The sequence below is a fragment of the Anomalospiza imberbis genome, chromosome 22, assembly GCF_031753505.1.
Source record: "Anomalospiza imberbis isolate Cuckoo-Finch-1a 21T00152 chromosome 22, ASM3175350v1, whole genome shotgun sequence".
Lineage (NCBI taxonomy): Eukaryota > Metazoa > Chordata > Aves > Passeriformes > Viduidae > Anomalospiza > Anomalospiza imberbis.
In genome coordinates this window covers 6,997,640-7,010,544 of record NC_089702.1, presented here as the reverse complement: position 1 = coordinate 7,010,544, position 12,905 = coordinate 6,997,640, and the positions used below count along the sequence as shown (strand labels likewise).

General features: G+C 69.5%; 2 protein-coding genes across 3 annotated transcripts in view; both read right to left on the bottom strand.

Annotated features, from left to right (window-relative positions):
* PDE1B (phosphodiesterase 1B) overlaps window positions 1-4,210 on the bottom strand; it is a 214,943-nt gene extending 210,733 nt beyond the window's left edge. Inside the window, exons 1-4 of the mRNA XM_068212044.1 lie at window positions 4,182-4,210; window positions 3,270-3,405; window positions 414-527; window positions 150-335 (exon numbers count right to left, since the gene is read on the bottom strand). Of these exons, the coding sequence (XP_068068145.1) occupies window positions 150-335; window positions 414-527; window positions 3,270-3,400 (431 nt within the window). The 5' untranslated portion in view covers window positions 3,401-3,405; window positions 4,182-4,210. The remainder of the gene's footprint in view (window positions 1-149; window positions 336-413; window positions 528-3,269; window positions 3,406-4,181) is intronic.
* Window positions 4,211-8,671: 4,461 nt separating this feature from the next.
* NCKAP1L (NCK associated protein 1 like) overlaps window positions 8,672-12,905 on the bottom strand; it is a 390,138-nt gene continuing 385,904 nt past the window's right edge. For both annotated transcript variants that reach the window (XM_068212465.1, XM_068212466.1), the window contains exons 26-32: window positions 12,319-12,401; window positions 11,996-12,076; window positions 11,817-11,910; window positions 11,615-11,731; window positions 10,475-10,584; window positions 9,795-9,884; window positions 8,672-8,825 (exon numbers count right to left, since the gene is read on the bottom strand). In XM_068212465.1, the coding sequence (XP_068068566.1) occupies window positions 8,703-8,825; window positions 9,795-9,884; window positions 10,475-10,584; window positions 11,615-11,731; window positions 11,817-11,910; window positions 11,996-12,076; window positions 12,319-12,401 (698 nt within the window). In that variant the 3' untranslated portion in view covers window positions 8,672-8,702. The remainder of the gene's footprint in view (window positions 8,826-9,794; window positions 9,885-10,474; window positions 10,585-11,614; window positions 11,732-11,816; window positions 11,911-11,995; window positions 12,077-12,318; window positions 12,402-12,905) is intronic.

Here is a 12,905-nt window from a genome sequence, read left to right as displayed (position 1 = left end):
ACCTGAGGCTGGGGGACAGAGCTGATGTCCCTGTCCCCTCTGTGCCCTGCTCAGAGTGTCCCTGTCCCCCTGTGCGCCCCGCTGGCCGTGTCCCCGTCCCCCGCCATGCCCCGCTGGCTGTGTCACCACCCCCTGTCCCCCCGTGTCACCTCTCCACGAAGATCCCGGCCTGCACGGCGTGCACGATGCTGCGGAATTTGGGTTTCTCCTCGGCGCGGCGCCCCTTGGCCCGCGCCTGCTGCGTGAAGGTGGCCGCCAGCCAGTCCCGCACCTCGGAGGGCACGGCCGCGTCCGAGCCCATGTCCCGCAGCTCGTCCTCCGTGTCCAGCACCTGCCTGGGGGACGCGGCGACACTCAGCGCTGTCCCCCGCCGCCGCCGTCCCCGCGCTGTCACCGCGCTGTCCCCTCCGCACCTGGTCTCGTCGATGCAGACGGCCTCGAGCAGCGAGGCCGCGTACTCCAAATTGCGCCTCAGCTCCTCCACGTTCACCTCGCCCGACTCCAGCTGCTTCACCAGGTACCGCAGCCTGGGGGGGCACGGCGGGGGGGCACGGCGGGGACCCCCGAGGGAGGGGGGCAGGGGGTCAGAGACCCCCGAGGGACAGAGGGGACAGTCCCGGGGGGGGACAGGGGGTTAGAGACCCCCGAGGGACAGAGGGGACAGTTCTGGGGGGGGACAGGGGGTTAGAGACCCCCGAGGGTGAGGGGCAGGGTGTAAGAGACCCCCGGGGACAGCGGGGACAGCCCCCAGGTTGGAGACAAGGTGGCATTGACACTCCCCACCCCCAACTGCCGGGACAGCACAACCCCCACGGGATGGGGACAGGGTGGCATTGACCCCTAGGGACAGCCCCAGGGGGGGACAGGGTGGCATTGACCCCCAGGGACAGCCCCAGGGGGGGACAGGGTGGCATTGACCCCCAGGGACAGCCCCGGGGGGGGGACAGGGTGGCATTGACCCCCAGGGACAGCCCCGGGGGGGGGGACAGGGTGGCATTGACCCCCAGGGACAGCCCCAGGGGGGGACAGGGTGGCATTGACCCCCAGGGACAGCCCCAGGGGGGGGGACAGGGTGGCATTGACCCCCAGGGACAGCCCCAGGGGGGGGGGACAGGGTGGCATTGACCCCCAGGGACAGCCCCAGGGTGGGGGACAGGGTGGCATTGACCCCCAGGGACAGCCCCAGGGGGGGGACAGGGTGGCATTGACCCCCAGGGACAGCCCCAGGGGGGGGGACAGGGTGGCATTGACCCCCAGGGACAGCCCCGGGGGGGGGGACAGGGTGGCATTGACCCCCAGGGACAGCCCCAGGGGGGGACAGGGTGGCATTGACCCCCAGGGACAGCCCCAGGGGGGGACAGGGTGGCATTGACCCCCAGGGACAGCCCCGGGGGGGACAGGGTGGCATTGACCCCCAGGGACAGCCCCAGGGGGGGACAGGGTGGCATTGACCCCCAGGGACAGCGGGGACAGCCCCCAAGTTGGGGACAGGGGTCACAGCACCCTCCAGGTTGGGGACAGGGGGGTGACAGGGAGGGGACAGGAGAATTGGGGCACTCCCATCTGGGGAGTGCCACCCCCCTCATGGCTGGCACGGGTGGCACGGGTGGCACCGCGACATGGGGTGGCACAGGTGGCACAGGGTGATACAGGTGGCACGGGGTGGCACAGGGGTGGCACAGGAGGGGACCCAGGGTGGTGACAGCGCGGGGACACGGGCGCTGCCATCCTGCCCACGCGCGTGCCAGCGCAAGGACACTCGCGTGCCACCGGAGCCACTCGGTGGGGAGGGGCCACCACGTCCCCCGGTCACGGCGACAGTGACGGCGACAGCCAGGGGGACCGGGGGGAGCGGGGGGGGGGGCACAGACGTCACCAGCGCTGCTGTGACCTTGGGGATGGCGATTGTCACCTTCCCGCGCCCGGCCACCCCCCGTGGGGACCCTCAGGGACCCCCCCCGGGGACGGCCACCCCCTGGCCCCCCAGCCTCGGTGACCCCCGTGTCACTCGTGGGGACAAGGGGGGTCGGGCTGTGCCACTCTGCCGGGTGTCACCCCCTGGGTCCCCTACCGGGGACCCCCGTGTCCCCAGGGCCACTCCACGGGTGACAGGGTGGCCTCAGGGACCTCGGAATGGGGGGCGTGGGGGTGGGGGGGACACCGGGTTGGGGGGGGGGGTGCTCAGGAGGGGACCGCCCCCAATTTGGGGACACACGGGTCACCCACCTGTGGGAGCGGCACGTAGGGACACGCGTGTGACACCCCCAGGGTGTCCCACACCCCCCCCCCCGTGTGACACCCCCAGAGTGCCACCCCCCCCCGTGTGTCACCCCTCTGTCCCCCCCCCCCCGCGTGTCCCCTGGCGCTCTCAGGTGTGTCACACGCAGCCCAGGTGTGTCACCCGCGTGTGCCACACGGCCACCCTGCCCCGCCGGTCCCCCACCCCCCCTCCACCGTGTCCCACACGTGTCCCCACGCGTGTCCCCACGCACGTGCCGCAGGTGGGCGCGGGGACACGTGAGCTCCCCGCGACACAGGTGAGGGGGTGGCACCCCACGGCAGCCCCCCCGCAGGTGGCACCTGCGGCGCCTGCGCTGTCCCCACAGGGTTGGGGACACCTCTGTCACCCCAGGGGGGAGGGTGACACCCCCAGAGTGCCACGCCGGGGGCAGGGGGCCCCCCAAGTCTGTCCCCGAGGGGTCCCAAATGGAGGCTTGGGGACACCCGGAGGGTCCTTGGGGACACCTGGAGGTCCCAGGGGGACTTTTTGGGGTGGGGGTGCTGCGGGGGGGGGGGGGGTCCTAGAGGAGGATGGGGGTCCCAAAAGTGGGGTGGCAGGGCTTGGGTGGGGTGGGATCCTCGGATGGGATTTGGGGTCCCGGTTTGGGGTCTGAGGGGTCCCAGTTTGGGGGGTCCCAGTTTGGGGTTTAGGGTCCCGCTTTGTGGGCCCAGCTTTGGGGTTTTTTGGCTGTCCCGCTTTGGGGGGGGTCTCTCTCTTGGGGGGGGCTGTCCCGCTTTGGGGGCGTCTCTCTCTTTGGGGGGGCTATCCCGCTTTGGGGGGGTCTCTCTCTTTGGGGAGGGGTGTCTCTCTTTTGTGAGGGTGTCCCTCTTTGGGGGGGGTCTCTCTCTTAGGGGGGTCTCTCTCTTAGTGGGGGTGTCTCTCTTTGGGGGGCTGTCCCTCTTTGGGGGGGGGTTCTCTCTCTTTGGGGGTCCTTCCTGGGCTCTCCCTCGGGCTTGGGGGGGTCCCGCGGCCGGGGGGGGTCACTCACAGCGCCCGCAGCTTGACCCAGACCTTCCTGCCGGGCACGGCCTTGGTGTCCAGCGGGGACGGGCACCCTCCGGCCGCGTCCAGCGCGCCGCGCTCCCGCTCCAGCCCCGGGAGGCTCCGCGGCGGCTCCATCGCCCCTGGGCACCGGCAGCGCGGCTCAGCCCGGCCCGGCCCCTCCGGGTCCCTCCGGTAGCCCCCGGTCCTTCCTGTAGCCCCCCGTCCCTCTGGTAGCCCCCGGTCCTTCCCGGAGCCCCCGGGTCCCTCCGGTAGCCCCCGGTCCTTCCCGGAGCCCCCCGTCCCTCTGGTAGCCCCCAGTCCCTCCGGTAGCCCCCGGTCCCTCCCGGAGCCCCCCGTGCCTCCCGCCGCCGCCGCCGGTGTCTCCCGCGGTCCCGGTTCCCGGCGCCTCCCGGTAACCCCGGAGCCCCCGCGGCCCCGGCGGCTCCCCCGGCCCCGGTGCTCGGCTCCCCCGGCCCCCGGTAGCGGCCGCAGCCCCGGCGGCCGCCCCCCCGCCCCGGCCTCCCCCCGCCCCCCGGTAGCCGGCGGCTGCGCAGGCAGCACCGGAGCCAAGATGGATCCGGGCACCGGGGGTGGGAGCAGCGGCGGGGGAGAACCGGGGAGAGCCGGGAAGAGAGGGCCGGGAACGGAGAACCGGGAGGGGAGAACCGGAGAGGGCCGGGAACGGAGAGCCGGGAGGGGAGAAGCGGGAACGGAGAGCCGGGAACGGAGAACCGGGGATGGAGAACCGGGGATGGAGAACCGGGAGGAGAGAACCGGGAGGGGAGAACCGGGAGCGCCGGGGCCGGGGGGAAGCGGGGAAGAACCGGGATGGGCAGCGGAGGAGCGGGGATGGGCAGCGCCGGGATGGGCAGCGCCGGCGGGCGGCGGAGGGACCGGGGATGCTGCGCGCTCCTACCGGGGGATGCTCGGCCGGTGCCGCCGGTGCCGCCGGTGTCGCTGCGCCCCGGTGTCGCCGTGCCCCGGTCCCCCGCGGCCACCGGCTCTGCCTCCGCCGACCGGGGCTCGCCGCAACTTTCCCCGAGCCGGCACCGGCACCGGCACCGGCACCGGCACCGGCGGGCGGGGCGGGGCGGGGGGAGCCGGGGGCGGGGGCCGGGAACGGGGGGGTCCGCCCAGCCCCGCGCGGCGCCGGGACCCCCAGGGGAACGCGGGGGGGGTGGAGGGGGGGCTGCCCCGGGACCCCCCGAGGGGAGGGAGGGGTCCGGGACCCCCCCGGGGGCAGCCAGGACCCCTCTGGGGGGGGCTTAAATCGGGGGGGACCCCAAAACCTCCTGAAGCTCCGGGGGGGGTGGGGGTCAGGACCCCCAGGACCCCCAGGAGGGAAAGGGGGAAGGGGAGGCGCCCCGGGACCCCCGGGGGGGTTGTGGGGGCGCCCCTGGGTTTGGCAGCGGGGGGAGGGCTCAGAGCCCCCCCGTGACCCCCAGGGAGGGGCCGTGACCCCCCCGGTGCCCCCCCGGTGCCCCCTCCATCCCCGGCCCCAGGCAGTGTCCCTTTGTCCCCTCCCCAGTGTGGGGGGCGGCAGCAGCCCCCCAAACCCGCGGCCTCTCCCCTGGGCTGGGGGGAGCACCTGGAACTTGAGGCGACCCCTCCCACCCTCCCTGCTCCCCCACCGTGCCCCCCCAGCCCCCCTGCAGCCCCTCGGGGGCGCTGCTGGCCCGGGGGGTCCCAGAGATGGCCCGGGGGGGTCCCAGAGATGGCCCGGGGGGGTCCCGCGGTGGCTCGGGGGGGTTTTGGGGCGCAGGGACCTCAGAAATGGCCCGGGGGGGGGGGCTCAGAACCGGCCAGGGGGGGTCTCAAGCTGGGCCGGGGTGGGGGGGAGGGGGCTCAAGCTGGGCTGAAGGGTTTTGGGATGGGGGGGTCCCAGAGCTGGCCCGGGGGGTCTGAGGATGGCCCGGGGGGTGTTTTGGGGTGCAGGGACCCCAGGTCCGGCCCGGGGGGGCCCCAGAGCTGACCCAGGGGGGTCTCAGAGATGGCTTGGGGGGGATCTTGGGATGCAGTGACCCCAAGCCTGGCCCGGGGGGGTTTTGGGGTGCAGGGACCTCAGAGCTGGCGCGGGGGGGTCTCAGGGCTGGTCTTGGGGGGTCCCGGGCTATCCCAGGGGGGTTTTGGGGTGCGGTAACGTCAGGACTGACCGGGGGGGTCTCGGGCTGGCCCAGGGGGGACTGAGGATGGTCCGGGGGGGTTTTGGGGTGCGGGGACCCCCCCGCAGGCTCCCCGGCACGCGCCGAGCGCGGCCCCCGGGGAATATTAATCAGCCTTTATGTAACGGCGGGGGTGGGAGCAGCGCCCACCTCGGCACCGCCGGGGGGGCCGGGGCAGCCCCCCCACTCCTGGGGAGCCCCCCCCGAGCCCCCCAACCCCATCCCGCCACCCCCAGGGGCCCCCCGTCACCTCCAGCGGGTGATTCTGGGGGGGGTCCCCCCGTTTAAGCCCCCTAAAATGTGAGGGGGGGGTCCCTCCCCTCCCGGATTTGCAGCCTTGGGGCCCCCCCCGGGCTGAGACCCCCCCCCCCGGACACCACCGGGGACGCTTTGAGGGGCTCAAACCCCAAATCTGGGCTCCTCCAGCTCCTCGTGTGGGGTCCCCCACCTCATTTTGGGGGGGCTTCAAAGAAACTCGGGGTTCCTCAAAGTCATTTTGGGCTTCTCGAACTGATTTTGGGGGTCTCCAAACTCATTTTGGGGGTTCTCAAACTCATTTGGGGGGGGGGTCTTCAAATAAACTCGGGGGTCCTCAAAGTGAATTTGGGGATCCTCAAACTGATTTGGGGATCCTCAAACTCATTTTGGGGCTTCTCAAATTCTTTTTGGGGCTTCTCAAGCTGATTTGGGGATCCTCGTACTGATTTTGGGGGTCTCAAATTGATTCTGGTGGTCCCAAACTGATTTTGGGGCTGCTCAAACCAATTTTAGGGCCCCCAAAATCACTTTTGGGGTCCCCGAGCTGCTCATTTCGGGCTCCTCCAAGCGCAGCCGCTCCTTTTGGGGCTCCTCAAGTCGATTTCGGGGTTCAGAAAAATACTCAAAAAAAAAAAAAAAAACCCAAATCTTCGCTTTTCTCCCCCGAAACTTTCGGTTGCGAGGGGGGAGGGGCGGAGTTTTGGGGTGGGGGCGGGTCCCGGGGGGGGCCTCCGTGGGCAGGGCCGGGTGGGCGCGCGCGAGACAAAAGCGGGGAAGGGAACGGGGGGGGGGGGTGGGGGGGGGGGGTTTGGGGTTTGTGGGGGGGTTGGGGCGAGCTCGGGAACGATTCGGGCTCGTGATTGACGAGCCCGAAATAAATCCGTGCCGGGAGCGGGGAGGGGGCGGCCGAGCCCCCCGGGAGCGCGGCCGGGGGCGGGGGGTGGGGGGGGCGGGGGGGGTCGTTCCGCACCTCCCGGTGTTCGGGGTGGGGGGGGGAGGGGTTGATTTTATTGATTTTCAATTTTTTGGGGTTTTTTTTTTGTCCCTTTTTTTGTTGTTGTTGTTGTAGTTTTATGGGTTTTTTGGTTTTGTTTTTTTTTTTTTGTTTTACCTCGATTTTTGGCCGACGCGTTTTGGGCGCCCCCCAACCCCGGATTTTTTTTTGTTGGGGGGGGGGGTCCGGGTCGCGGGGTGGGGGGGTCCTGGGGCGCTGCCGCCGCTGCCGGTGACTCATCCCGGAGCCGCCGCCGTGCGCGGAATGGCAACGGCCGCGGCCGCCGGCGCCCCGTCCGTTTTCCCCCAAAACGCCGCACGGGAGGGAAATAAAAACCACGAGGAGATGGGAAAAATCATTTAAAAAAAAATCCTGGGAGGGGGGCGTGGGGGGGGCTCAGAATGGGCCTGGAAGCGGCCCCGGCGGTGAGAGGGAGGAGGGAAACTGAGGCACGGCCCTACCGGGATGTAGAGGGTTTGAAAAGGGGGGAAAATCCCGAGGGGAGATCCCGGGGGTGCCGCGTCCTGACCCCCCCCCCCCCCCCACCAATACGTTGGATCCTCCGGACACCCCCGGACACTCCGGACACCCCTCGGACACTCCCGGACACCCCCAGAGCCTTCCAGAGCCCCCGGACACTCCGGACACCCCCGGACACTCCGGACACCCTCCGGACACCCCCGGACACTCCGGACACCCATCGGACACCCCCGGACACCCCCAGAGCCTTCCAGAGCCCCCGGACACTCCGGACAGCACCGGACCCCACCCGGACACCCTCCGGACACCCCCGGACACTCCGGACACCCCTCGGACACCCCCGGACACCCCCAGAGCCTTCCAGAGCCCCCGGACACTCCGGACAGCACCGGACCCCACCCGGACACTCCCGGACACTCCCGGACACTCCGGACACCCTCCGGACACTCCCAGACGCCCACCGGACCCCCTCCCCCCCAACACCCCTCGGACACCCCCGGACACCTCCTGGACACCCCCAGAGCCCCCCAGGACACTCCGGACCCTCCCGGACACTCTGGGCACCCCCACACCCCCCAGACACCCCCGGACCCCCTCCCCACCCCAGAGCCCCTGGAACGTCCCCGGGTGGTCCCGGGGGGTCCCGGGGTGGGCGGCACCTGCGGACCCCAAAAATTCCCAAGAGGTGAATTTGGGGTGAAAAGAGGATTTTAGTGACAGCGGCGACAGCGGGGGGGGGACACCTGGGGACACCTGGGGACATTTGGGGACATTTGGGGACATTTGGGGACACGGTGGTGGCAGCCAGAGGTGAGGGGGGGGGGGTAAGAGGAGGGTTTGGGGGGCGCAGGGGGCGGGATGGGGCATATGGGGACGGACATGGGGGGACAGGATTTGGGGTCGGGGGTCCTGGGGGGGGGGTGGGTTAAGGAATTTGGGGAGGGGATTTGAGGGTCTTGGGGGGGCAGAGAGGGGGATTTAGGATTGGGGGTCCGGGGGGGGGTGGTGGGTTAAGGAATTTGGGGAGGGGATTTGGGAGTCCTGGGGGGACAGGGAGGGGGATTTAGGATTGGGGGTCCGGGGGGGGTTGGGTTAAGGAATTTTGGGAGGGGATTTGGGGGTCCTGGGGGGGCAGGGAGGGGGATTTAGGATTGGGGGTCCGGTGCGGGGGTGGTGGGTTAAGGAATTTGGGGAGGGGCACGGGGGTCCCGCGGGGGTCTCGGGGTGGAACACGGGGGTCCCGGGACGGCTCGGGGGGGTCCAGAGGGTGCGGTCAGTGCGGGGGGGTCCCGGTGCGGATTGGGGGGTCCCGTTCAGCGCGGGGGGGGGAGGTCCCGAGGGGTGCTGTCAGCGCGGGGGGGGGTCCCGGTGCGGTTCGGGGGGCACGGGGGGTCCCGGTGCGGTTCGGGGGGCACGGGGGGTCCCGGTGCGGTTCAGGGGGTCCGGGGGGTCCCGGTGCGGTTCGGGGGGCACGGGGGGTCCCGGTGCGGTTCAGGGGGTCCGAGGGGTCCCGGTGCGGTTCGGGGGGCACGGGGGGTCCCGGTCAGTGCGGGGGGGTCCTGCCGGGGGGGTCCCGGCACACCTGGCGGAAGGCGTTGCGCAGCAGCACGTAGGGGAAGCAGCTCTCCAGCATGTCCAGCGTCAGGAAGGACGATTCGGCCACGATCTTTTTTTTTTTTTTTTGGGGGGGTGGGGGGTGGCAGCCATCAGCACCCCCCCTCTTTCCTCCTCTCGATCCCCCCCCCCACTCCTGCCGACCCCCCCCCCCCGCCGCTCTCCCGGCCCGGCTCTGATTGAAATATTTGAAATATTTGAAAGAAATATTTGAAATATTTGCATTTCAATTGCTTCGAGCCGGGCCGGGATGACAATCCCGGGGGGAGGGGGGGGGGGTCACGCCCCAGAGGGGCGCTTCCAGAGGGGGTCTGGGGTGGGTGAGAGCCCTCTGGACACGGCCGGAGCCCCCGCGATTGGGGGCGGCTGGAGAACACTCGGGGACATCCCTGAGCCCACTCGGGGGGGACAGCGGGACACGCCCGGGGACATCGGGAACGGCCCTGGGGACATTGGGAATGGCTCTGGGGACATCAGGAACGGCCCTGGGGACATTGGGAATGGCTCTGGGGACATTGGGAATGGCTCTGGGGACATCAGGAACGGCCCTGGGGACATTGGGAATGGCTCTGGGGACATTGGGAATGGCTCTGGGGACATCAGGAACGGCCCTGGGGACATTGGGAATGGCTCTGGGGACATCGGGAATGGCTCTGGGGACATTGGGAATGGCTCTGGGGACATTGGGAATGGTTCTGGGGACATCAGGAACGGCCCTGGGGACATTGGGAATGGCTCTGGGGACATCGGGAATGGCCCTGGGGATGTCGGGAATGGCTCTGGGGACATTGGGAATGGCCCTGGGGACATTGGGACACACCCTGGGGTCATCGGGAACTGCCCAGGGGACATCGGGAATGGCCCTGTGGACATTGGGACACACCCTGGGGACATCGGGAACTGCCCAGGGCCACCCCAGAGCCCCCCCAGGTGTCTCCAGAGCCCCCCAGGTGCCCCTCAGGTGCACCAAGGTGCCCCCAGGTGTCCCCAGGAGTCCCCAGGTGTCCCCAGGTGCCCTCACCAGGTGCAGCAGCAGCACGATCGAGTCCTGGTTCCGCGCCCGCGTCTTGTCCGGCTCCTGGGCCAGCTGCAGGAGGCTGCCGGAGGCCAGCTGGGGACAGGGACAGCGACAGGGACAGCGACAGTGGGGACAGGGACAGGGACAGCAGGGACAGGGACAGCAATAGGGACAGGGTCAGCCACCATCAGGGACAGCGGGGACACTGGGGACAGGGCCAGCCTGGGGAGGGGACAGGGACAGTGGGGACGGGGGTAGCCACCATCAGGGACAGCAGGGACAGCGGGAACGGGGCCAGCCCGGGAGGGGACAGGGACAGCGGGGACAGGGCCAGCCCGGGAGGGGACAGGGCCAGCGGGGACAGGGCCAGCCCGGGGAGTGGGCAGGGACAGTGGGGACAGGGCCAGCCACCATCAGGGACAGCGGGGACGGGGCCAGCCCGGGAGGGGACAGTGGGGACAGCGGGGCCGGGGCCAGCCGGGGAGGGGACAGGGACAGCAGGGACGGGGACAGGGACAGCAGGGACGGGGCCAGCCCGGGAGGGGACAGGGACAGCGGGGACAGGGCCAGCCACCATCAGGGACAGCGGGGACAGGGCCAGCCCGGGAGGGGACAGGGACAGCGGGGACAGGGCCAGCCCGGGAGGGGACAGGGACAGGGGGCCGGGGCCAGGCCGGGCTCACCAGCAGGAACTCCTGCAGGTGTGTCTCGATGTTCTTGCTGTGCACGGTGAAGAGCGCGGCCGAGAGCTGCACGATGGCCTTGGCCAGGCAGTGCACATTGTTGTGGTGGCCTGGGGACACCGCGGGGACAGCGCGGGGACGGGAGTCAGTAAAGGTGGGACGTGGGAGGACTGGGGACTCGGGAAGGTTGGGGACACCAGAATCTTGGGGACATGGGAAGGGGTTGGGGACACAGAAAGGTGTTGGGGACAAAGGAGGGCTGGGGACAACCCAGAGTCTCCACTGTGCCACCTGCCTTGGTGACAGTCCCCGTGTCCCCGTGTGCCACCAGACCCTCTGCTGTGACAATGAGACAGTGGGAACCGCCAGCATGGGGACATGGGGACACAGGGACACACACAGGGACACAGTGACACGAAGACATGGGGACACTGGGATGCAGGGACATGGGGACATGGGGACACAGTGGTACAAGGACACAGGGCCAGGGGATGGGGGACACAGGGACACAGTGACACAGCATGGGGACATGGGGACATGGGGACACAGGAACATGGGGATACGAGGACGGAGGGACACAGTGACATGGGGACAGGGGACATGGAGCCAGCCCTCACCATCCAGCTCTGGGCTGTAGAGGGGACAGGGGACACAGTGACACAGTGACAGGGGACACGGGGACACAGTGACAGGGGACACAGGCACACAGTGACAGGGGACACGGGGACACAGTGACACAGTGACAGGGGACATGGGGACACATGGGGACATGGGGACACAGTGACAGGGGACACGGGGACACAGTGACATGGGGACACAGGGACACAGGGACAGGGGACACAGGGACACAGTGACACAGTGACAAGGGACACAGGGACAGGGGACATGGGGACACAGTGACAGGGGACATGGGGACACAGTGACACAGTGACACAGTGACAGGGGACACAGTGACAGGGGACACGGGGACACAGTGACACAGTGACAGGGGACACAGTGACAGGGGACATGGGGACACAATGACAGGGGACACGGGGACACAGTGACACAGTGACACAGTGACAGGGGACACAGTGACAGGGGACACAGTGACAGGGGACATGGGGACACAGTGACAGGGGACACGGGGCCAGCCCTCACCGTCCAGCTCGGGGCTGTAGAGGGACGCGGGGTCAGAGGCCAGCAGGGGCAGGGACACGGCCACGAACACCAGCAGCAGGCAGGACACCTTGTAATCCTCCTCGGGGGACGAGCCCTCTGCAGGGGCAGGGGACAGCGCGGTGACAGCGCCACCCGGGTGACAGCGCCACCCCCCCGCGGTGTCCCCAGAGCCCCCCCGCACCTGTCCTGTTGCTGGCCAGGGCGGTGACCAGTGCCGGGTCCACCTCGCACGGGATCCCGGCGGCCGAGGCCAGCTCGAAGATGCTCAGGGTGTCCTGGGGACACGGGGGGACAGGGGGACACGCGGTGTCACGCGGTGTCACCCCTGCCCACACCCCTGCCCCGTGTCCGTGTCCCCACCTGGATGTCGGTGTCGGGGGTCACCACGTCCGCCAGGCACTCGATGGGACCCATCAGGAAGGGGCAGTGCTGAGAGAACACCTGGGGGGGTCCGGGGGGATCAGGGGGGTCCTGTGTCCCCAAATGGGGGTCCCGGGGGGCCCCGTGTCCCCATATAGGGGGTGGGTCCTGTGTCCCCAAATGGGGGGACTGGGGGGGTCCTGTGTCCCCAAATGGGAGGACTGGGGGTCCCAGGGAGGTCCCAGGGTCTGGGGGTGTCCTGGGGGGTCCCGGGAGGTCCCAGGGGCTGGGGGTGGCCCGGGTTGGGTTGGGGGGGGTCCCACCTCCCTGAGGCCCTGCTGGGCCATGGCGCGGAAGCTCAGGATCTCCCCGATGATGGTCATGCGCTTCAGGACGTTCTCAGCCGCTGTGGGGACACACGAGGGACAGTGGGGTGACACGTGTGACATCCCCGTGTGGGTGACACCCCCGTGTGTGTGTGTGTGTGTGTGTGTGTGTGTGAGTGACACCCCCTGTGTGTGACACTCCCTTTGTGTGACACCCCCATTTTGTGACACCCCCTGTGTGTGACACCCCCTGTGTGTGACACCCCCTGTGTGACACCCCCTGTGTGGCACCCCCTGTGTGTGACACCCCCTATGTGTAACACCTCCTGTGTGTGACACCCCCAGTGTGTGACACCCCCATTTTGTGACACCCCCTGTGTGTGACACCCCCTGTGTGTGACACCCCCTGTGTGGCACCCCCTGTGTGTGACACCCCCTATGTGTGACACCTCCTGTGTGTGACACCCCCTGTGTGTGACACCCCCGTGTGTGTGTGTGACACCCCCCGTGTGTGACACCCCCATTTTGTGACACCCCCTGTGTGTGACACCTCCTGTGTGTGACACCCCCCGTGTGTGACACTC